The sequence below is a fragment of the Plodia interpunctella genome, chromosome 30, assembly GCF_027563975.2.
Source record: "Plodia interpunctella isolate USDA-ARS_2022_Savannah chromosome 30, ilPloInte3.2, whole genome shotgun sequence".
NCBI classification, from domain to species: Eukaryota; Metazoa; Arthropoda; class Insecta; order Lepidoptera; family Pyralidae; genus Plodia; species Plodia interpunctella.
In genome coordinates this window covers 2,191,388-2,218,191 of record NC_071323.1, presented here as the reverse complement: position 1 = coordinate 2,218,191, position 26,804 = coordinate 2,191,388, and the positions used below count along the sequence as shown (strand labels likewise).

General features: G+C 36.1%; 1 protein-coding gene across 3 annotated transcripts in view; it reads left to right on the top strand.

Moving 5' to 3' along the window:
* LOC128682516 (uncharacterized) overlaps nucleotides 1-26,804 on the top strand; it is a 63,962-nt gene that overhangs the window by 14,918 nt on the left and 22,240 nt on the right. Inside the window, exons 2-5 of one of the 3 annotated variants that reach the window (XM_053767256.2) lie at nucleotides 238-657; nucleotides 15,520-15,912; nucleotides 18,648-18,869; nucleotides 23,220-23,444. In XM_053767256.2, the coding sequence (XP_053623231.1) occupies nucleotides 245-657; nucleotides 15,520-15,912; nucleotides 18,648-18,869; nucleotides 23,220-23,444 (1,253 nt within the window). In that variant the 5' untranslated portion in view covers nucleotides 238-244. The remainder of the gene's footprint in view (nucleotides 1-237; nucleotides 658-15,519; nucleotides 15,913-18,647; nucleotides 18,870-23,219; nucleotides 23,445-26,804) is intronic. The other 2 variants (XM_053767254.2, XM_053767255.2) reach the window with 2 other exon arrangements.

The window sequence follows — 26,804 nt, the reverse complement described above, 5'->3', positions numbered from 1 at the left end:
AATATGAATTTGTTTGTTTAAGTACGACAATAATTTGGGAACTATTCCTTCCGTGGATGTCATACGAGGCGTTTAAGGGGCATAATAGCCTTGTTAGCTGATGCAGCAATAACATTCACAAGGAAGGTTGACGGCAGGCTGATGGGCGATTGTAAAATCATAGCCGAACCTTCATAATTTTAAGGGAACAAGCGACAACTACTTTGACAATTGTTAATTTAACCTTTTCCTTTTCAGATTGAAAATGGAATTGAAACCGCCAAAACCGAAGAAAAAATCGAGCGTGGCGCGTCTAATAACATGGAGCAAAATGTATCGGACGCCATTACTGTTGCTGCTTCTACTCGGAACCACAAGCTGTGACGAATCAGAATCCAGTGAGGACCTTGACATTCCAAATTCGAACAGTTCAAATTTAAAAATCATAGACAATGTTCTAAATAATAATTTGAAATTCAGACATCAGCATTCATTTACTCAGCCAAGTCTGAATAACAGTGAAAAACAAATGCTCAGTGACATTAAATATTTAAGGAAACATTTAAATAGGGAGATAGTTAATTTTGTGATGACAGATTCTTTAGTTGATGGTGAAGTGGAGATTAGAGTGCACTATAATGGAGTTACAGCTAAGGAGACCTCTGTTGGAGCTGATGGGTAAGACTTATTATTTTTTACTCAAGCTATTTATTTTTATTACCGTTACTAGCTTCCGCTCATAACTTATTATTATCGATATCTCGGGTTTTAAGCAACGTATCGCGAAGAAACCTATACCAGATTTTAAGTTAGACCTTCCTCTATACAACTGTAACTGTTTGATGCAGTTTTCACAAATTTTCTAATTATCTATTCCCGAAGGTTTAAAGACCGAATGCCAGAGGTCACTAATATAGCTTTATATACTTTATATAATTGGGCATATTACGCAAAGCTCATCGCAGATGGCGCTACTGGTATAACTAAGGTACACAAACATTGCCAATGGAGGCAAAAAACGGCAATTTTCAATATTGTTGCAGATTTACGACCAAAAATATCTTCTACGCAATCGTGGTGCGAGTTTCAAGGAAAAAGGAAGGATTTAGTGGATGATCCTGAAAATAATAACACTATTTTAGGTTATGTTCTGCATTATTTTGGTCAACTGTGGTCATAAACTGATATAAACTTCATTTTGACTGAAGACCTTATTTGTATGAAGTCCATATTTTAATAAGCCTTCACTTGTGAAGTGTTCCGAACTTCTTTTCGATCGTTTACTGGCTCGAAAATTTTACAGCGTGAGGCGTATCCCATAGTTTTCAAAGGTTTTTTATCTTATGGAAAACGATTTTTCCCAATATTTCGACACCCGAATATGCTACATTGTTGTATATTTTCACAAACGAATGCTTACATAATGAACGGATTAATAAAATACTCTAAAATAAGCGTTTTAATCTACATAGCAAAAGGCGGCAAAGCTTTTGTGTACCTAACATACTCTGTGTGCTGTACTCTGGCGGGATAAATGTGCAGTAATACTCCCTATTGGATGAGACAACACAAAACATGGTTATGCGTGCAAGAGGAGGTTATGCGTGCGCCTGATCTGACAGTTACAGATGACGAACGCGATGTGGGACTGGAGAAAAAAGTCAGGAAAGCAGGTTCCAAAAGTATGATATGTATTTTAAGATGGGCGAGAGAGCTTCAGTGCAAAGTTCACATAATAAACATAAATCGCAACGGATAAAAAATGTAAGTTTGGCAATGTACCAGCGTGGAATTTTAATAGACATGCAATATTCACAAATAACGTTGTGCGTTGTACTTTTATTAATATATATACTGCTCTTTATATCAAAAGACGTATTTTGATATATGATATCATTTAGCTTAGCCGACTACTGTTGCATTATAGTGATAAACGGATAATGTACCTGTTTCTTCGTGCAGTAACATAATAAACACTTGTGTTTCTGTTTATTTCTATTTAAATATTATGTATATTTGTCATAGTTGTAAATGAGTTTTGTAACTGTAATAAAAGTAGGACCGAGATACATAGATGAGAAGTTTAAAAAACCTTATTCGAAGAATCATGCGCCTGCGCAGCCTTTTGTATACAGAGCGTATCGAAATGACAAGTCAGCTGCTTCACCTGCCACGTAGATTGTAAATGTCAATCTAGGTAAAGAGGTATAAACTGGAGATTCCTCTCATAAGCGTTGGGCTAGCAACCTGTCACTATTTCAGAATCTCTTCCACAAAATAAGCCCACTATACTAATTGTTGCTTTCTTGGGTTTTGCTACTCTTGACTCGATCTACGCAGATAAAGACATGATATTGTATCTCAGTTTTATGGCATAATACAGGTAAAAAAAGGCAAGTTAAAAATCGCAAATCTGAGGGATCCTTTTGTATCTCGCGCCCTGGGCGGTCGCCTAACCTCGGCCACCGCTTACGCTGCTAATGTTGTTCTAGTTTAAAAGGTAGCCTATGTCCTTCTGCGTACTTCAAAATACGTGTAAGTATGTAAAATTTCAAGAATATTGGTCGAGTACATAAAGCGTGAAGAGGTAACAAACGAACCTTACTTTCGCATTTATAATATTAGTTAGGATTATCCTATCCAGACATTTCGTAGTATCAGCGGGTGTATTGTCTAATTTTAAACATATTAGTACAGTCGTTATAGCAATTAGGTATTCAGGTCACAAAACAAAATTATTTTTTATAGTTTTCGCGAAAACACTGCGTAACGTAAACATATTTTTTGCAGAATCGTGAAAAATTTTAAATGTTTGATACTCGGTAGAAATCTAAAGGCCTACCACGAAACATTACAAATACGTAGCACGTCTCATGCTGTCTCTTTTTCCCATATTGATTACGCACCGTGTAAAAATGAGGGAACGTGTGGACGCGTTGACGTGTTTGTTTTAAATTCATGGTAGCCACCTAGTACAGGAAATTATAGGGTACTTTAATACTGAAATTTCAACAGGAGCAAAGCCGCCAAACGCGGCTAGTCAATATAAACGACGGTGGTTATTACATTGTTTACCCTTGGCTGGTAATTCGGTGTACAACCGTGTGTACCATTCTATAATGTTTACATCTGACCTGATACGAGATCTTCACCAAAAGCGGACTAAAATAGATTATTCTCACAGAAATCGAATATATTTAAAATATAGAAGGGAATAGATTGATTGACGTTCAATTTCTTTATCTAACTTTCTAAATATCTTTGTTCAGTCTTAAATACATGTATTTATTTAAGAAGCATAAAGTGAATATACATATATATATATATATATACATATATATATATATATATATATATATATATATATATATATATATATATATATATATATATATATATATATATATATATATATATATATATACATAAACATCGCTTTAGCCCGCGAAATTTTCCTACCGATACAGTTATTTATCCGGGTTGAAAGGTACCCTATGTCCTGGGACCTTTTGATCCAGGCGGGGGTCTTAACCATTACACCACCACCGCGTCTTCTATACTTATTATAGTTAGGATATAATATAACTAAATTAAAAATTTCAGAAACCCTCGACTCCCAAGTTGTTCGTATCATGTCATCTGCTACAAAAGAACTGACGGTTTTCAAACTTCTGAACATACATTTTCCAAACATAGCTAAAAACACTCTCGATTAAATTGTGTTTCAAATAAAAAAAACTAGATCAAAATCGGTTCAGCCGTTTAGCTGCTACGATGTCATGGATAGACACGTTAAACCTAAACTCGTCTCCTGTCGTCGGGGAGTAAAACCACATTAAAAATGTTGAGTTAGTAAGCACACACACATAACACAAGCCTCGAACTTACTTTTGGGCTAATTCAATCATTACATGTTCTTATATATCTGTGCAAAATGTTATAAGAACGTTACATGTTCTTATATCTGTAGTGATTTGTTATATATATATATATATATACATATATTAAGTGAAAAAACGAAACTCAACAAAAAATTGTAAAACTAACTGATCTCATGTCAGATCCGAGCCACTGCAGCATTGCCCCGTTCGTTTGCGAAAGAAATCTTGCAGGGGCTCGATTCTCATGCAATCGAAATCCATTTCACCGTTTTTCTCCAAATTGTTTTAGAAGGTTGAACACGCTTTCTTGATTTATCAAAAATCACAACTGAAATACAATGCATCAGTCGATCAGACCTTCGAAAAACAATTGATAATATGAACTTCGGAAGAAAAATCAAGAAGAAAGAATTAAGAAACGGCCCCAGGGGCCTACCATAAAACATTAAACACGAGGCACGTCATTGTGTCTACTTTTATTCTCCTTTTTTTACACGAAGCGTATACACAATGTGGGAAAAAGACAGTATGAGGTAACATAGTAACGTGCTGCGAGTTTGTAAGTTTCGTGGTAGGCCTTCAGATTTCCATGATCTCTGAAACCCGTGTATGAACTGTTCAAATTAACTTGTACTTACAATGTACTATTACGAGCTCGTCCAGTTTTAATCTGAATTAAACTCTGTTCCGCGGGAATAGAAGTGAATTTGCAACGATGTCTGGTCACATAGTATCATAAATATGTATGTTATACTGGTGCCCGATTTATAATTTATTTATTTAAATTTTATTAACGAAAACTAGTTCAAGGGGCAGACTTAATGTTCTTACACACTTTCGGCGAATTCGGACGTGTATCAATCAACTTACATTGTTGGGTGCTAATGTGTGTTTTGTATCAACGCAAGGAAAAACCAGTAATGTATATTGAATCAGAGTCGATTCGGTGATTTGTTGTCGATAGCGTCGGAATCCAGTCTGTCACTTTCTGCTGACTTTCTTATAGCTCCGCCTAGCCAGCGTCTCTCTTTCTCATCTGAGCGTAATCCCAGTTGCTTCCTCAGATTTTGTTGAGTTGAGTTTGAGCGTCTGAGCCCAGAGTCCGCTATCCTACTTTTTCGTCTCCACTTCGCACGGTCGTTGGCACCCCTAGTTGTCAGACCACTGGCACGCATACCGTCCTTGACGACATCAAGCCAGCATTTCTAGGGTTTGCTGTATAACCAGACATATTTTGTTCCCAGCGTCTCTCTCTTTCATCTGAACGTAATCCCGGTGGCTTCCTCAGCCGTTGAGCGTCGCAGCCCAAGAAGCGCTTTCCTACTTTTCACTTCAACAGAAGCTTGTTGGACAAAAACTTGTGTGTGTTTCATTCCGCGTAATGACCACGACCCTCAGTGAAAGAAGAATGAATGGTGAATAAATAATATTTAACGTTGGCAACACTTCAATCTGTGCTTTTGGATGGCGGTCAAATTGGAGCGCAGTATTCTTTGGAGTTCGTCTATCAGATATAGATAGTAGTATACGTAACGCCATAATATTATGATGGACACGAACGAACGAACGAACAACGGACGAACGAACGAAACGAAAATATGTGGTAAGCATTCATTCGCTGCAGCCTTCAAACCCGTAACATATTATAACATATAACAAATTTCAGCATTCGCTGGTCTTCAAACCTTTCGATCTACAGGCGAGCGTCATTCAGATTCAAAATTCTTTATTCAATTTATTATGGTATACATCACTTGAAGCGGTGGTGGTGTAATAGTTAAGACGCCAGCCTGAAGGATAGAAAAGTCCCAGGTTCGTATCCTACTCGTGTCACATGAGTTGTATATTAATCTGACTCATGTATAGTAGTTTTCATCGACCACCACTTGCTTCGGGTGAAGGAAAACATCGTGAGGAAACCTGTACACTGGTTGATTATTGATTGATTATTATTAACTTGTGTGTGAAATGGAGAAGGCAATAGCAAACCAATCCAAGAAAGTTGTTGTGCGTGTTTCATTCCACGTAATGACCACGACCCTCAGCCATGAGGAATACGACTATGAAAACATCACTTATTGACGAAATTCAAATTACTTAAACTATGTCTACTGCCGATTTCGGCAGTTTCGCAGGTGAAGAAGAAGCGGCGCAACAAACTTCACCGTAGCTTTTTCTCCATAGTCGCCAATGAATAAATTTAGGTATTATATACAATACAAAAACAAAACCACGGATATTACACCACAACTCTTTCTCACTTATTAAAATTAGTTATCTATATTATTATAAAGAGGTAAGTTTATGTGAGTTAGTATGTTTGAGGCGGCTAAGCTCCGAAACTACCGAACCGATTTCAAAAATTCTTTTACCATTAGAAAGGTACATTATCCAAGATTGCTATAGGCTATATTTTATCTCAAAATTCCCACGGGTGCGAAGCCCCGGGCAACATCTAGGTATGTCTTCGACATGAGCCCGTCACGACACTTTCGACCTCGCGTGACTGTATTGGCTTGGCAACATATGTTTGCCGCGTAACAAGCAATTTATTTTTATTTGGACTGAACAAGCTTACATTTTCAGGAAATAGTTCTACAATCAACCTTAATGCATTGTGACAAGAGTTATCGGGAGTGATTAGGTTTAAATTAGTTATTTGAATGGCCAGTGTCATTATAAGTATTATATAATCTTATGGTAATTGTGACAAATGATTTTTGTCGCTGCAATATTTATTGATTGATTGTCTTCCATATTGGACTGGTAGTAAAAAAAAAAGAGTGTGACAGCTGCTTCTCCTCCCGCGCAGATCGTAAGAGCCAATCAAGGGATAGGTATTAAATTAGAGATTGTAATCATAGGCGATAGGCTAGCAACCTATTACTAAAGGCAGCCATATAGAGTCGGCGGTACTCCGAGTTTGTCTGCTATATCTATACTATTATTATAAAGAGGTAAGCGTTTGTGAGTTTGTATATTTGAGGCGGGTAATCTCCGAAACTACCACACCGATTTCAAATACTCTTTCACCATTAGAAGGTACATTATCCAAGATTGCTATAGGCTATTTATCTCAAAATTCCCATAGGAGCGAAGCCCCGGACAACATCTAGTCACGGATATATGATTGCCGCGAATGCGAAAGTTCCTACACCACACATCCCGTGCAACATTGTCGCGATTACGCGCGCCTCTCTCTGAGAGTACTGACTCACTGCAATCACTGACGCGCTTTTTTGCCATATAAAAGATCTGGTATGATGGATTTATTGACCTGATTTTTAAGCACACGTCGATGTCACCATGTGAAGTATGTATATCGGAACCTACTTGATTTCAATTGGTCCGTACGTCTGAACTTTGGACGGGTCTAAGAATCTATATGGGCAAGGATTTGTCCTGAAGCTTCAGGTCGTGTACTGTTGCCGGCGTGTCGAACTGACAAAATTTGTGAAGACTAAAAATTGCTGCACAGCAAAAGTGTTATAAGTTTGACCGCTAAGAGTGTCTGTCTGTTTGTCTGTGTACGTGGCATAGTAGCTCGTCAACGAGTGAGCCGATTTGGATACGATTTTTTTATTTGATAGCAAATTTTTATGGTTCTTAGATATGTTTGATCAAAATCGGTTCAGCCGTTCAAAAGTTGTAGCGAAATGAATATTGAAAGTCGGGGTTTTTTTAATTTGTCTAACAAATAAACTTGTTTACAAGTACTACCGGGCAGACAAATAGGCATGCGGCCCACCTGATGGGAAGTATGGTTACCGCAGCCTTGAACACTTGCAACACCAGGGATGACAGACACGCGTTGCCAACTTTTGTCTCGCTCTACTCTATAATTAACTGTCTCTCTCCCCATTCGAGCCGGAACGAAAATGCAAGCACTACGGTTCGGTGGCAGAGCGAGGTACCCGTGCAGACGACCTTTCTACCAAATTCTTCTCCTTCTTCATAGTCGTATTCCTCATGGCTGAGGGTTGTGGTCATTACGTGGAATGAAACACACACAACAACTTTCTTGGCATTATTAATGGAGTGGTTTGTCATTGCCATTCCACTCCATTTCACACACACAAGTTAACACAAGTTAATAATAATCAACCAGTGTGCAGGTTTCCTCACGATGTTTTCCTTCGCCGGGAGCAAGTGGTGGTCGATGAAAACTACTATATATGAATCAGATTTGTATACAGACTCATGTGGCACGAGTAGGATTCGAACCTGGGACCTTTGATCCACCTTTGATCCTTGGGATCCACAGGACTCAGAACAGAACTCTATCAAAGTCTACCTCGGGTAAAATATGTCAACATTTAGTTTTAGACCGCACCTTTCGTTAATTGATTCGAGGAAACTTCTGGAACATCGGCCAAGATGAGGACTGTATTGAAATAGAAAGATTAACTACAGTCCGCGCCACGACACGGCGCTGCAGTCGCTAACAACATCACCCAGCTTAATTGATGTTTCCACATATTGCCGCAGGGTTCAAAATCTTGTCTGACGATTCAAAATCTTGTTTGACATTTTGTCTTTTGTTTTTACAGATTTTAATGGTAAGTAAGTAGATGAGAAAATTCGGACTCTGATGGGATCGTAAAGTGTTGAAATAATTTTGCCTGTGTCAAATCCTACGTATAGCTTGTTTGTCAGCTTTTAATTATGATAACGTTGGGACATACGTTGGGATTTAACTTTCTAGCACCTAGTTACGGTTTTTATCAAGCACCGTCCGCTTATATGCAGTTACTTGTACGTATATGTGTACCCATCATAGTTTTAGAAAGTTTACGCATGCGTAAATCAGATTGAGCTCTCCCTTCAAACAAAATTATAGTGTCGTAAGAACTCAACTTAATATTGAAGTGACGTAGCTGTCAGAATGTATCAGTTGTCAAAAAGACCGGCTCGGGATCGCCTCGTGTACGTACTTCGAAATCCGAGCACTATTTTCTGTCTCATTTTCACGTACAACGAGTATACTCGTATGTATAACTACCTACCTACCTTTAACAGGATCGCGCGACATCTTATTAATGTGTGATACAACTAATTCTAATCTACAGTGGATGCCTACAACAGTTGTTGACTTTCTTTAGGAGATCCAAAAACAAAAGTAGGTAGCATTTCTTTTTCGCGCCATCAGATTCTCACCTGGCAGTGTTAATCTAGCGCGTATTGTCTGTGCCCGGCGGGGCGTCACGTTCAAACGAACAATACATTTGACAGCCGAGCGAGCGTTCAGAAATGCTCTTAATAAATTATCTGCGAAGATGACAGTTGGCGGGAATGGCGGGAGAGGCTTTTTGACTGTTGATAAATGTATGGTGTTTTATTTGAGCATTGGAGTGGAATTGTTTCACTGACTGCAATATTCTCGTTACAATTGATAACAATTTTATACTATACCATGGACATCGAAATTAAATTAAGTGATGTAACATTTTGAGTTAGTATGGCCGTCATGTTTTTGGATGGAGGTAGCGTTCGAGATTTATAAAGTACTAGCGCCTCGACCCGGCTTCTCTCGGGTAAAATCATAATAAATTAACTCCTAAACCTTCCTCCGGAATCACGATATCTATCGGTAAAAACCGTTCGAAAAACCGTCCGTTAGTTTTTGAGTTTAAATATACAGACAGACGCGACAGAGGACTTTGTTTTTAGTTAAATATAGGTAGGTATAGCATTGTGGCGTCATTAGTATATGAATACAGAGACAAACATATTTACATATGTAGTTATTATTGTATTTTAGTATGTGGTAGTACTTATTTGTGTTTAAGATATTTTTGCGCCGCACAACTTTTCTCTGTTTCTCGTAATGGTTAGATGGGAGAGAATGCTTATATTATTAAGTTCGCCATTTGTTTATAAGTATGTTTTTACTTGGAACAATAAAGTTTTATAAATAAATAAATAAAACATACTTACAACACCAACATGAACCCTGAAAATGTATCACTCCTTTTTGGATAGACACGAGAAACAGTGAAAGTGGAACCTCCTGTATAATTATTTTTAATGTAAAATTACTTAATTGCGCATTATATTTTTTCAAAATGAGGTTCAAAAGCAATTAGACAACAAAGCAACTGATAACAAAAAGAAAGTTTCGACTCTATGGTTCGAGTTGAAGTTGGTGCGGTAACTTCTGACTAAAAGCACAAAGTACTCTTAAAAATAAAACACACCCGCCACGCGAAGTCCATTAGGTATTGTGTCAATTTATTTGATAGCTAATGAATCGATTTATAAATGCACCGATTGGATCGAGTAACACTCAGTGGCGTAGCTAGATGATTATAGGCCCTGAAGCTTAACATTCTGAAGACCCCAGTGCAGTATAGCACAGCTGGCAGAGGGCGCAATCTTAGTGACGCAGACTTTTGGGGGGGACCAGAACAATATTCAGAATTTAACTATAAAGGGGTTTATAGCCTTTTTTAACCCCCGACACAAAAAGGGGGATGTTATAGTTATGGCATCGTAGCTCCCAAACGGATGAACCGATTTTCGTTTAGTTTTTTTTTGTGTCATAGGTAATTTTATCCCGAGTGTTCTTAGCCATGTTTCATGAAAATCTGTGCAGCCGTTCAAAAGCAGCTGTACCGAAATATATATTGAAAGTCGGGGGATTTTTAATTTGTCTAACAAAAAAACTTGTTTATGATATTTTTTTTTAAGTGAAAGCCCTTAATTTTATAAATTGCGCAGGAAGAGAAGGAACTGGTAAAAGTAGCAACTTTTATAAAACAGATCAGCTCACTCTCATCCATCCTCTATATAAAGAACCTGCAACATTTCTAGTTTCTACAAAAGCAAAGTCAGTTTACTAGGGCCCCTGAAGTTGAGGGCCCTTGTGCGCAGCCCTTCGACAGCCACACCACAACTCTCGAGAACGGTGTTATTAATGTATCAGTTTCATTTGTAAATCTATCAGTATCAATGTGATGTTTTATACAATGTTGGATTTGATTTTTGATTGATATTTTTTAGGGTTCCCAAGTAAAAGTAGCTTATAATATTTTTTTTTTTATATTCCTCAGGAACCACACTAATATATTGATGAAAACCGCATGAAAATCCGTGCAGTATTTTTTTAGTTTATCGCGAACAGACAGACGCGGCAGAGGACTCTGTGTTATAATATGTAAGGATGTTAGTACAAACTAATTTAACAATAAATATAATTTAAAATGATAGCAGCCATTCCTGCACCACTCCCCCCGAAATGGCACAAGAATGGTTAACGTATAAGGTACAGACAGCAGGCCAGCCTAACAGGCGACCATGTAACGCCATCAAATAACTGCTTTCGTGGGATTTAACGCGGGCGGAGCCGCGGGCAAAAGCTATATGTTAAAATGTTTAGACTGTTAGAGAAACACACATGTTTAAGTTTTAAACGTGAAGATTTTAATCGTGAGCACAAATCAAGTTCCCTTTTTCCTATTCAAAACATTTAAATAGTTGTACCACAGTTCGAAGCTGTACTGTCTTGTTTAGGGTTGTCATACAATATTATTTAGTGTCGTACTATATTTTAATTGTACTACTTATTTATTATAGAAAAGTTACGTAATACTGTGTTTTTACCACTCATGTCTATCGTTGTATTGTGGCGTTGCCGTGTAAAGTCTTGAGACTAAGATGCGTGCGTATTGTTTAACAAATTTGGGGTCAAATATCCATGGAAAAAATAAATAAAAATCACTGTCATGTATGCCTCCGTGGCCCACTGCTGGGTATAGGCTTCTTTCCATCCAGGCCAGCCTTCTCTATCCTGTACGTCCTTATCAGGTGTTTTACATTGTACAGCAACGTCTTTTACATTGTCGAGCCATCTTGCAGCTGCCGGATGTCTAACGCTACGTTTTCCATTTTTGGGATACCACTCGATTAGAGCTTTAGAAAATCCTTACTTTTAATATTATAAATGTGATAATTTTGTCCGTCTTTCACGCAAATGAAGCGTTGGATGGTGATTTTTGTTGTGGAAATAGTACATAGGTAGGTAACTCTTTGCCGCGGGCTGCGATGAAGTTTGTTGCGCTTTTGAAGTCGGTGGTAGACTTATTTTTAAGCAAATTTTTGACGTCTATAAGTGATGCATGTTATCTTAATAAGTTAAGTACCAAGTGTACTGTACTAAGTGTAGTAATAAAGAATTTTGGATTTGTAGAGGGCTAATTATAAATAATATAGTTATCCAAAAGTGGTATATTTTTACAGTATCTGAAATAAATAATTGCTATTTTGTCACTAGAAAAGCTGACAGCCCTTATCCTAATGCTAGTTGAAAATTGGCTCGCGCCAACAAGATTAGCGCGCGGTTCCATTTGCGGCGGCCATTTGTGCTCCAAACGTCAAACTTACAAAATGGATTCCTGTCCCGTGGGCACAGGAATTGTCCTGCTGGAGTCTATTTATCGCGTAATCCTAAGATTTAGATGCAGCTATTAAAATAATCTACAGTGAAATTCTAAATAGGAAATGTTTGTGTGTATGGATCTACAGAACTGTTTTTCGTAGCTTACTTTTTCGTCTCCACTTCGCGCCATATCAGGACGACATCAAATCAGCATTACTTGGGTTTAACTCTCTTCTCTATTTCTCTCTCTCATCTATCTCCGACCAAACAGCAGTGCTTACATTGTCTTCCGTCTGCAGTGACCACTTACCATCAGGTGGGCCGCAAGCGCATGCCTATTTGTCTGCTTGATAGTGTAAAAAAAACAGCCAGGATTTCCAAAATAATTTGATAATTCAAAAATACTACAGCACGAATACAATAGCTAAATTATTTGACACCTAATTCAATGTGTTAAGTTTCGTTTAGGTAAACAAAAAAGAAAGAAAAACTGCAGTATTGCGTGTATATGCAAGTTGCCAGTTGCAAATTCGAAATGCCCTTCTCATAACCGACCCCTGATTTCACCAATCACGGCTCATTAACAACCATCACTACCCGATGTCATTCCAATTTTAAATATTCACAAATAACATGGCGTGTACAATTTCCTACAAAAATGAAACGATATAATAAAATTAAATATGTACTTCACATCGAGACACAGCGACCAAAAGGCCGTCTTGGGTTTAAGCGTCTTAATAAAGTTCTTCCTTTTCGGTTGCATTTTTCGGCTGTAATGTCTCGAATCAATACGGATTATTCTTGAAAAATAGACATACTAGGGCATAACATGAGATTAAATTTTATTTTTATTATATTATTTACTTTATATTACTCACCATTTACAGGTTTTAAAAAATGCGCATGCACTTTTGACTTTGAGTGTACCATCAGCAAAGCAAATACCAACGTCCCCAGAGAGTACATTGCTACTGGCGTCCCTATTGGCTAATTGTTTCAAAGATGCACTTTATTGAGATAGGGGCCTATTGCGGATGGTTTTCATCCTATTATAGAATGTTGTCAAATTAATATTACACTTAGTTTGCTAGCTGCGATCTGGGGCTTCGTTCTCATGGGAATTGACAGTAGACTCTACTCGTAAACCAGTTCAGTAAAAAAGACATTCACACATATAGGTAATTCGTATAATTTACTAGTTACGCGCGCGGCTTTTCTTGGGTGATGAAAATATTCGCTTTTCGTCTATCTGTAAGCATTTATTTAAGATGGGGCACCTTGGCTAATAAAGTTATAAATTTAAAATGTCTAAAGAAGGCCTCCTTCTTTAAACATTTTTAATTTATAAGTTTTTATAAGTTATTTTTAAGTTAGATAGTTTTTAGTTTAAATTACCTAATATAAATTTGTGTTTTTTATTGTTATAATTCTATTTTGTGATTAAAATAAAATATTTATTAGGAAGATTATTTGAATAGATAAACAGGTGGTGAAGCGTGAAGTGATAACAAACTTATTTTCGTCTTTATATTTAGTTAAGGTTTTGGAAGTAATTTATAACGATTTTTGAACAAAAAACAACAAACAAACACATTCTTCTAAGTATAATAAATTCGTCATTCGAAACTTAATTTCCACCCCATTAAATAATAACTCCAGTTTGTGGTCACGACTCCTCCCCGTCACAGACATACAATCAATCTTTTGAACTACAGTCATCAGGGACGATCCAGTGGCGTATTTCGACTATTTCTGGCCCGCGGTTAATTTAACTGATAGGGCCCTTCCTCCAAGTAGGGCTAGATACCACAATAATGTCATCAGCTTGCGTGATATCTAGTACCTGCCTGCATAAACTGTCCTTATGCCGTGCTATATATAACTCATTATTCAGAACCTTCCGCGTATCTGTCCGCGGCACAATCAAAACTTACGTCGCTCTCCCGTATCTCCACACTTAAAATAAATCCAATATTCACGTTTTAACGTGAAAGAAGGACAAACGAACCAACTCTTTTTTTCATATTATTAGTATTGTCTACGCGCATGCGCTGTGACGACGAGCTCGCGCCTGCGCGATGTTTCTTTTCTTTAAAAAAAACAAATGCTGTCATGGACGATTCTTGGCTGTTGGTTTTTAAAATGTATTGCTCGTGATTTACCAGCCCTTAAATAAATAATCTTTGTCAAATACCGAGTATAATTATTTATAAATATATACTCAGACAAGATCCTACAAGTATGGAAGTATGGATATTTTTATGGTTCACTTTATGTTTCAATAATAGACCGAGCGAACGAAACGAGCGAGGTCTACAAATCAACTTGGTCTGATTTTGATGAAATTTAAAAGGTATGTGGAATCTGTCAATAGAGTAGTCTAGTTTTTAAGCTCGTGGGCCAACAAAATCGGTTAAGCCGTTTTTGAAATATCCACAATTTTGTAAAAATTTATTGTGTTCGCGAGGTCTAAGTTCGCGGCGAACTAGTATTTGCCTAGCTAGATTGTTTCCTAGCAGCATTGTTTGGGGTTATCTTTACGGCTGGGTGCCCGAGGTTTATTGCCGTCCTGGGTGGCATGATTGTTACGCCACTGGACGTGTACAGCTCACTTGTCAAATAAACAAAACCATTAACAATTACAAGTGTCGAGGGTGTAAACTATCTGATTGAGATTGAGGGCGAAAAATAATGGCGAACATTGTATTAGTGCCGGTTTTACCGATATTGAAGCGCACAGGGTGACATTTCAGCGGCGCCACCCACACTTTATTCTAGGGATAAGTTTCTTGATCTCCATGTTCTCGCCCATCCGCTATCTGGAGGTCCTGGGTTCGATTCTCAGCGCGGACAAATAATTGAACTTCTGATAACAGTTGTTTGTCTGCGGTTCTGAGTGTGTTGTGCCCGTTTCTGTGTTTGTGTATATCGGACCCGCTATACAAAGTTAGTGCTTAGTGTTGGGCCGTTTAGTTTTGATAATTTATCAACATATATGTATATTTATAAAATCTAAGGGCACGCGACGCGTTACGCCTGCGCGATCTTGTGCATTCATCCTTTCTTGTCTTTGAGGCGGCCGAAAAACGGCTCATCAGCTTATTATTTCTTTATTAGCTATTCTTTTACAAGCAGCCGCGCCCCTTTGTATCTAGCGCCCTGGGTGGTTGCCCTTATCGTCCTTTAGCGAATTTTATGACCACGGTACGCGCTTAAACTACTGATGATCACGGTACTATCTACCTAATGTTTCTAAAATCAACAAAACGTTTGTTTCAGACATGGGCTCAAACTCCGCCAGCTGACAGACGGTCGCCATCTTATCCAAGTAATATACACGCCAAATGGCGACATCCAAGACTGCGAAGTGATAGCGCAAGGAAAGTCCACCAGAAACTTCCTGAGATACCTTCGGAAAGAACTAAAATTAGCTTTGGACGAGGAGAATTATAGGATATTACAGAAAGATTACAAGAATAGTGATGAACAGAAGTTTTATAGAGATTTTGGCAACGTGACATTCAGGTTACTGAAGAGTGGGGACGACGTGCCGCGCGAAGTGGCGTCGTGGTTAGATTATGATAAATTGAAGGCGGAGTGTTTGAGGAGGCACGAGGAACTGAGGTACATGATGGAGACCAGAAATAAGGTGTCATCAAACTCTATGGCAAGGTAAAGATATATTATTAACGCCTAGAATACAAAATCACATCATTTAAAACACTATTCAAATCGCTATATTCGTATAGTATTCAGTTGGAGCTGAAATTCAGAATTTTATTAAAATATTCACGTTATTTATTGTGTTCAGGATTCATTGTTTTCTTACTTTGTCTAACTTAAAAATTTTGTTTTTTGTCAACTAAAAAAAGAGTCATGGAGATTTTTTAAGTTCGATTGATATTTGTCTAATTTAAAAAATCAAAGTATGAACTTTTGTACATTTCAAAATGGACTTACCGAAAGAAATGCATGGATATTTCACAATATTGATTGCAGTCGTTTTATTGAACATTACACGATTTTGCACGTTTTTTTCTGTTTCCCAAATTTCCTTTTCACTTTCACTGGAATTACCTCTTTCGTTCATCAAATATATAAATATATCATTGTATATTACCTTACTATTACTGTTGTATATATTTTGCTCATAATATTTATTGTCTTAGAAACATATTCCATAAATAAATAAAAAATGCGTTTTATTTACTGTGATTAAAAATACTTAACTTACTTTAATTTGTCTCTAAATAATAAAACTATGTATTCGCGTTGTGGGCAGAGGAAACTAAACAAAATAAATGGGACACGTTTTTCGAATGCTGAACTATTTTGGTAATTCAAAATGGCAAATAGGTAAATTTTAAGCGCAACGCACATTAAGAGAGGTTGTGGGACGGGCGCGGGTCGAGTCCTGCCCCGCTCTCGCTCGATAAATGAAGTGTAGCGTACATTTGTGAGTAATTTAGATATGCGGTCAAAAAAAAAATATTATTCTTGGCGTTTTCTGTGTATTGTATAATATCAACTTAACAAATAAAATCAAAGAAATTAATTATGTTTCAATATTATATAATTTCCAGACATACTATCCGTGTAAAAAAAATCGGCATCTAGGTTTTCCAGATTTAATTTGTATCAAATACTCTGATCAATAAATAATCTGTTATTGGACAAGAATTTCTTTTTTTTTGGCAACAATTTAATTCCAATTTGGCGGCGTCAACGGGGCTAAATATTTTCAACGACAAGGTAACGGTTAAAATATGGATTTAGCTCATCCAAATGTATAAAATTGCAATTGTTCATTACTCCTGGTAATTGAGCCATGCAAAATTAGGTAAGCAAAAACTATTGCATATATGTATTCATTCGACCACGTGGACTGGTAGGTATGTACTAGTAGTATGTACTGGTATTTAATATAAAAATAAGTAATAAATTCGTGCTAATATATCTAAATCCACATTTTTAATAACTATAAATCTAATTTTGTGTATAATATTACATTATCGATGTTATTATCCATCACATCCTAAAATCTAACTACTTATATCTGAATGGCTGTGTCATTTTCTTTATCCTTTAAATACCCTAAATCTAACTCTATACATGTGGCTGCATTCTTCTGTCACCCTTTCTCTCATCAGGCTATGTACAGATCACAAATCTAGTAAATAAATCCATATTTAATAATAATAATAAAAGTGTCGACCGTTGCCTTTTCTGTGACACCATCATCTGCTAGATTTCTTCTTTCTGTCAACAATTCTGTCACCCTGGACCTGAACTCCAGGGGATCACACACACACTACAAAAAATCACGCCCGCCTCTGGCTTGGTTTAACCGGAGCGTTTGAGTGGAGTTACAAGGGAGTAACTCTCACTCCAAGATGGAAGCGTATAGCACACGTAATGTCAAGACATGCACGTAAGAGGCATAAAAACTATGGGAAATAAAGCCCCGTGGTGATAAAATTGGGGCCACATCTCTCAACCCTCGCAGAAACCTTTAACTGCTTCACATTATGCTCTACCCTGGCCATATTTATTATGGTATTTGGGGTAACCATAGGCTGTATAGATAAAGACCAGCGAGTCAATTGTTGTGGAAGATTTAAACATATATGTTCTTAATCTCACTGTAAAGCCTCGTAATCCGATTCACTAGCATCACATCCACATAGTTGAAATCAAATTATTACCTTTGTGCCAATAGTTTGTTAGCTACGGAGGATTGTTCGTCAGTACATTGTAATAACTCATAAGGAGAATTTTTCACATAAACCAGCCATATTATGAAATGAAATGGTGTCATAGCCATTTTAAGGTCTCACTGGCCTTCCTTATGATTGGATTAGGAGGATAGCCACACTTGAGCCACCACCCGTGCCTAATGTTGGGTTGATGGATTTGGTGACTGCCATAAATATAGCTGGTAGCAATAGTGGTGTCACCCATCCCGTGACCGACCTTTGCGATAGTTGCTTTACCGCACCTACTGTTGCGCTATCGCAGATCGAGCGTAAACGAGTTCTTCCATAAATCGTATAAAGAATCTTTTGGTATTTTCACTTAATCCGAAGCATATTTTCATAGAATTTCAAGAAGTGGGCCCTCATACCGCACGCACATTGTCTGGAAAGGATCAGGTCACCTTTGGGCTTACAAACATACTAGTTAATAATACACTAGTTCCTTTAATAATAAACTCTTGCTATCACTTTCAATCTTCTGTTTAAGAATTTGCACAAACACCTATACAGGTTCATAATATTAACACATCATTTTAATTGTACTGAATTAAAAACACACCTATTTAACATGCAAAGCTTTTAAACTTCAAAACATCTGAACATAGCTAAAAATGCTGCAATCATAACATAACCCACTAATTGCGGTGACAGGTCGCGGCGGTCCATGCGGGAGAATTTCATAGTGCCTGGGACGAAATGGTGTGGGGCAGGTCAGCTGGCTGAACAATACCACGAACTCGGCGCTGATAGGACAGAAGACCGCTGTTGTCGAACCCACGACAATTGCAGGGTTAATATCGGCGGTTTTAAACGAAGATTCGGGTATTTCAACTTTAGACCGTTCACGATTTCTCACTGCAGATGCGATAGGAGGTTAGTTTTGTTTTGTTTTGTTTTATTTTTTTTTTTTTTTCGTTGAAGAGTGAATATGGGGTCGTTTTGTGATGAAAATTTATTAATTACAGCCATTACCAACAGAATTTCTAAAAAGGAAATTCTAAATATTCTCGATTGATATGGTTTTGATTTTGAAAACCATTGACAAAATCAATTGCAATATTACTTTATGGTTACAATTATTAACGAAAATTAATTATGAGTTAAAATAGATAATATTTAAATATTCAGAATTTAGATATACTAAATAAACAAGCTACTTATGCGGATATGTGGGAGACAATATTGTTTATATTTCACATAAAATGTATAGACACAGAAGTAAAATTGAATATTAATTGGTCATAAAAGGATAAATATGATTTTTCAATATACCAACAGAATAAATAATTAAATAAGTTAATTGTTTGATAAAATAATAAAAGTGTAAAGTAATGGTACGTACTTATTAAAACATATAAAAAGCTTCATCACAAAATGCCACGGTATCGCACGCTTTTTAAACGAAGTCACGATTGAGACTCCTCGACATCGTCACGATGCACATGCTTATAAAGGTGGAAGTTTACTTATCATTTTGTGGGTTTACGTAGTTAGTGCTTGTAAGTGCAACACACACAGAACAGCCGGGTGCGGGTGGAACGGATGAGCGAGCTTGCCTTTCGCCCAGGCGCTTTATTAATTTCAAATAGAAGCCCCAAGTTTGCGAAAAGATGGCGTTGCTGTGACCGGTGCACACTTTATTTACACATGTGGAGGTGGCAAATGAGTTTTTCTTTGGCTTGGGTGTAAAGCGGCGGTCGGTGTATTTCTTTATATTATTTTATAGGTGATGAAATTGGTAGTATGATGAGATTCATAATCGAATGGCACTTAATTCATGCTGCTAGCTTCTCAGGACGTAAGCTACCCAGAACAGAACAGAAGACCTGCCAACGTGACAATTATTATCAATTGTTTTTGTTTACATATTTTTTGCTGTAGGTTAAATGTTTGAAACTTTATTTAAGTTACAAACAATGAATATCACACAGATTGAGTTAGCCCAAAAATAAGTCGTCGAGACTTGTGTTGTGAGATATTAACTCAACGATACTATATTTTATAACATATACATAAATAGATAAACATCTAAAACCCAAGACATGCTCCAGTGTAGCAACCTGTGTGATGACTGATAGGCCATGGAGGTCGTCGTACAACCAATAAGTATTTAGTGTTTCTGTTAACATTCTGAAGCAAAGATAATCCTTATGAAAATGTAAGGTTAGGTATATATAGGATAGGAAATAAATTATTGATTTTAATTTTTTAAAATATTTGACTTATTGCAATTTAAGCGTAATGTACGCAGAGAGTGGTTGCGGGTCGGTTCAGGAATATGGCGGATGTATTCAAATTTACGACAACACTCGGGATGTCGATGCGAAGGTTTGAAATAACTTAATTGTAGAAGAAAATAAATAAGAAAACACAAAGATACAAGAAACGGAAAAAGAACTAACAACGGCGGACTTATCCCACGGAATACTCGTGTTATCATACATACACAAATAGTTAATAAATAATCCGCCTTAAACACTCGTCCCGCCCGACTCGACCCGCGTCAGACCGGCTCCTATTGCGCGATGCTCTTTATTTTGCTAACATTCAGTACTGAAAATTATTAAATGGTTTGTTCTGAGGAAATCGTTCGCTTATAACTACTTATAAAATAAAAGAGTTTTCTTTAATGATTAATCGATAGGACTTGATCTATCAGAGACAAATTTCTAAATAAATAATACAATTTATCCAAAAACACTGAAAAGAAAGCAGTAACTTGCTTTTTATACTGTACCAAAATTGTGATTTACGTTTCAACCACAATTTTAATTTATAAATCGACTAGCTTTTGCCCGCAGCTTCGCCCGCGTGAATTTCCAACGGGAACAGTATTTTTTCCGGAATGAAAGGTACCCTATGTCCTTCTCCATACTTCAAACGCAAAATTTCAAAAAGATTGGTAGATAGAGCGTGAAGAGGTAACAAAACTTACTTGTGCATTTATAATATTAGTTAGGATATTTTCGAGCCCATGTGTTTGACGGGGTCTCATACTTTAATTGTGGCGAAAATTTTTAGCGTAAACCTTTTTGAAGCGAATGTCACCGCAGCGAATATATAAATTACGTATTATTTGTAAACTCGTTCCGCTCGATTCCAGAATTTTTTCATTTTCCAAAACCGTACCCAATTCTATCCAGTAGTTATCACGTGATGCGAACAATCATACAGAGAGACAAAAAATATTTGAAAAAATTATTTGGTTTCTATTACTGCTAATGACATAAAGGCTCCCATAATTGTTTTTCTTTATAATATCTTCTTACACACACTTACATTTTTATCATAACTACTTATAGATGGATGTATTAACATTGTTACGTTATAGGCTCCTTGATTTTCCCGCCATAGCTCATATATGACAGCCATAAAGCACCGGTGATCTATTGTCGTTGACGTTCACGACCACCAACAAAATCAGTCAGCGTTGCCAACCTAACAATTTTACAGCGCTCTTCGTGTCTATGACGGATTTAAACCTGTCATTCGTTGTTGTTTATTATCATTTTATCAGTAAATCTCCGGTGGTCCGCGTGGGTAGTAGGACATATTAATTTTTGATTGAAACTTTTAACAGTTTTATCTCTCACTTTTCCATCTCGCATGTTCTGTTGTCGTCAATTCGTAAAAATTACCTTGTTATGTTAAATTATCCTTTCTGTGCAAAATGGCATTAAATTTTTGACCCGGTGACCAATCTATATATTATAAAAAGAAATTCAAATTGTGTATTTTCACAAATAGATAGTGTGGTTCTTGAGGAAGGTTTAGGTGTGTAATTTATTACGGTTCTATCCGAGCAAAGCCGGGACGGGCACTAGTATAGGAACAAATATGAAAAGTCAATTGCTTGTTTGTTTTATTGTCACTTTATTGTACGAAAAATAAATAAATATATTAGGACAAATCACACAGATTGAGCTAGCCCCAAAGTAAGTTCGAGATTTATGTAATGGGATACTAACTCAACAATACTATATGTTATAACAAATACATATATGTATAGATAAACATCCAAGACCCGGGCCAATCAGAAAAAGATCATTTTCCATCATGACCCGACCGGAGATCGAACCCGGTACCTCTCGCTTCAGAGGCAAGCACTTTATCACTGCGCCACCGAGGTAGTGAATAACTACACAGATTAAAATTAAAACAAGACACATGTACAACGGCGGACTTTCTCGTGTAGGGACTTATCCCATCTCTTATTACAGTCGACCGACGATTGGTTGAGGTTATTTATTTAACAACAGCGACGCCCTCTTCATGCCATATATAAATTAAGTTCCTCTGTAAAAGTCACGTATATTAATCAAAAATTTGATTACGCTTTGATACATCATATTTCACTTGTAACAGTTACCTTTATTCGATCTTTGGTAGTTACAGTTAAATAATTATAAGATACAATATAATAATAAAGAATTTGTCAATAAGAGGCTCTTAGAGAGCTATAACTAAGTACTATTTAGTATGGGAAAGCCGTAGGTATATACAATTTTAATACGACTAAATATTCTTAAACTCTATTAACTAATAGGAGTGTTTTACAAGATGTCTTATTTTTTTTTAAATTTAATTTTGTTGCACTTAAAACAATCTAGAGGCTTAGCATTACCTTAAAAAAACATTATCTAATACTGGTTCACATTATCCGCGAATAGTTCGCGAAACTGGATTCGGTATATATTGCTGATTTCTCATTGCGGTAAATAAAAATTCAGGCACCCGCTCAGTACAAACTTCGCAATGTTCATGTATTCGCGTCGGCATATGTCCGAGTTCGGCGATAGTGTGGAACCTACATAATCAGTCAACCATTGCATTGCACTGTATGGCACTGTATACAGAGAATTATATGTTTGTGCAAAATACGATATTTATAAGAACCAAAACATTTAAGTCGCCATTTTTTGCCAAGATATTGTCGTATACATATATGTTAGTTATTAATATATCATTATGATCATCCTATATTATTATCGTTTGGCAACTAGGTAAGCTAAGCGTAACGATCAACTTATAAATAATGTATTAAGTACATACTTAATTAACAACATCACATCAAATACAAAATATTGTCAGCAATTTTAAAAACTAATCACGTGTAAAAAATGCAATTTTTTGTCTATGGAATATGTTTAAATTTGGAACACGAAAGAGGTTATGTTACTATAGTATTTCGCGCCACATGCCAACGTGTATACTATTTGACAGACCGAAACGAGACGCAATGGAGGTTTTAAGAGTCCCCGGCACAAAATGGTGTGGCAAAGGTTTTTCTGCCACGAGGTACTCTCAGCTCGGAGGGTACACGAGAACCGACCGGTGTTGCCGCGTTCACGACCTGAGATGTCCATTTTGGATTGGTGGTATGGAAAAGAAATATGGAATTTACAACTGGCGAGTTAACACGCTGATGCACTGCCGTTGCGATGAAAGGTTAGTGGTCGTTTTAGGTGGAACTAGATGACTTTATAGAAAAAAATGTTTATTTGTTTACACATGCATTGACACACACTATCACTACATTATTATTACATATGAATAATCACTATCACTACATAGTATAATATCATTATTATATAGTATAATGCCGGCTCCACACTGTCGTCGAACAGTTTGCCAAATTTTGGTGGATTTGGTTCACAATCACTAATACTAACTACGCAATGTTTACGCATTCGCGTCGGCGTGTGTCCGTTCGGCGACAGTGTGGTGCTGACGTGGCATAAAAATGTCGCAGGCGCACGGTGATCGATTCCGGGGTTCTAGGTGTGGCAAAGTAAAGTATTATTTTTTTTACATTCAGTGGGAAATAAAAAACCGGGAAAATTCTCAGAGGAGATCAGAATCAAATAATTTATTCAGAAATTAGGCCTTCACAGGCACTTTTTCTCGTCATATTCTAAATTAAATGATATTTACCAAAGCTACAAACTACTAGCATTTCGGAACGACCACTGCTGAGAAGAAATGCCGAAAGAAACTCATTCAAACAGTGTTGGTCCCTATTATGCCAGAAGGGCTTCCCATTTTTGAAATATAAATTTATGTATAATTTTTAATCAGTAATGTAACAATGTAAGTATAACGTATACTGAAACATATTACGATTGTGATCCAGTGCTGACGAAAGGAAAAAATATACGTATAAATGAACTACACGAAAAAAAACTTTTAATAAGGACATAGAGAGAGAAACGATATAAAATAATGCAATCGTAATATCATATGTAAGTAGGAATAAACTATATATATATTACGTATAATATGCCAATATTGACAATTACATATTTGAGCCGTTTGGGTGTAAGACATTGGGGCCGTGGGGGCCTTCAGCCCACAAATTATACAAGACCATCTCCACTAAAATCCAAACAGGTGACAAAAAGGCTGGCATATATCTAGGCCAGAGATTAAGCATTGCCATTCAACGTGGCGATGCTGTCAGCCGTTCGGGCACGTTACCTCAAGGTAACGAATTGCAGGGACTGACATTTTTGTAAATATATAATATAAATATTGTATTTTTTTTAATAATTTGTTTTTATTAGTTTTAATTTATTTTAGCTGTATGTATATAGTAGCTTAGGATTTTTATTAATTGTATATAAATAACTTTATTATGTATATAAATAAATTTATTAGGAATAATCTTGGAAATCGCTCAGATAAGAGAGAGCATGACAAATGATTTATTAAAACACCACAGTAATTGTACAGTCTCTAAATAATTATTACAATAACAAATTAATTTATGTTAAAGCACCATTTCCTGGCCGCTAGGCGTGTTAAAAATAAATGAGTATTATAAAATGAAATAAAAGATAAAAAAAGACAGACAGACTCGATGATGTCGAAAAGGCTTGGAATTGGAATAGAACATGGAATGGCGTGGAGTAGACTTTTAATATTTTTATTACACATTTGATTATTTTTTTTTAATTTTGTTGATATTATTTATGCTTATTACAAATTTGTAAGTATGTAATATAATGTAATGTAATGTTGATAAAAATCCTATATGCTTAAATTAATACTTTAATCTTGTAGAATTAGGCCTTATACAAGATTTTGATTACAATTGAAAAAACTTACATTAAAATCGATTGCGATGTTTAAGATCTAAGCCCAATCCAACACGTATGAAATACTTAAGTGTGTTTCGTATGTGTTGGATTGGGCTAATTGGAAAATAACTTCAGGCAGATTTATCTAGCGGTTAGTTTATCTGTCAGTTTAGGATGTCCTAATATAATATCAAATTGTAAACTTAGTTTATCTGTCAGACAGATAGGTAAACTCGCTACTGCAACTCGCAATCGCTAGATAAAACTGTGTGTTTTTGAGGCGGGTAATCTCCGAAACTACCGAACCGATTTCAAAAATTATTCACCATTAGTAAGGTACATTATCCAAGATTGCTATAGGCTATATTTTATATCAAAATTCCCACGGGAGCGAAGTCCCGGGCAACATCTAGTAATTATAATAAAGATGATATGAATGTGTTATAGCAAAACGTATACCGTTTCCACGGTTTTATAAGAACGAGCATATTAAACTGGGATGATATCGCCCTAATTGGTGCTCATAAATTTAAAACACCGCCTCACTGTCTGTTTGTTTCGATGGAGACATATCACAAAGTGATAATTGTCTATAAGTAAAAAAAAAAACGAAGACAAAATCAGGATGCGACATGATTCCAGCATTTTAAATCTTAGTCTTTGTTCTTAATGAGATTAAATTATACATTTAGATATCAGTGCGCAATACCAGCTATTGCAATTGAAAATTTTGTATATTATATTATTTGCGTATGAAAATTTTGTAGCATTTGTATACTAATGCTACAAAATTTTCAAATTTACGCAAATAGGGTAGATGATATTTTCTTTATTTTGATGACTATTCGAAGGCCTTTATATCATTAGAAACACCAGTGAAAAAAATACTGTGATAATGACAATGCTTTCAAAGATATGACAAAAGTAAAAATCACAAATTTTTGGACTCGTCCAAATGCTCACTAAATGGCACTCGAACGTGACGTTACGATTGAGTAATATCTTAGCGAAAAAAGCTATTTTTGATCGACAGACACCTCAAATATTAACTTTATGGTGATGACCTTAGTTTTAACGATGATAAGCTTATTTTGTTATTTTTTAATGCAATAATTTTTCCAACCATTTCAAAGGTTCGTATCCAACAGCATTGTTACAGTGTAAGAATTATCACAATTGTCTTAAATATATCTATTTTATCTAAAGCATACATATCTTTAACAATTTGGCATACCTCCGCAAGAGGTAAAATGTATATGGGACATATTATTACGATCTAAACCTTTTGTACCTACATTTTATGCAAATAAATGAATTGATTGATTGATTGATAGAATTTTTTGTAAAGTTTTAACAAAAAATAAATAAGATTGATATGAAGAACAAATATGAATTTTAATAAAAATTTGTGTTTTTAGCATGTAATATGTCAAATTATGTTGTTCGCTAAGTTGTAGCTAGCGCTAGTAGCAAATAAAAGAAAAAATAGAATGTCATTCTTATTATTTTTTTCTTTTTCATCTGTGCTAAAAACTGAGATAAATTATGATGCATTGCATTATTGAACTCTGTTAACTATCCAGGTTAAATTTAATATAAATAAATAGGTATATTTAGTTTAGAGCGAGCGTAGCCAAAGAAAAAAAAACTAACTTATCGAATGAACCGATCTATTCTGACCGTGGTCCGCTGTTGAGTACAAAAAACATCTTTTTATACTTATCGATTT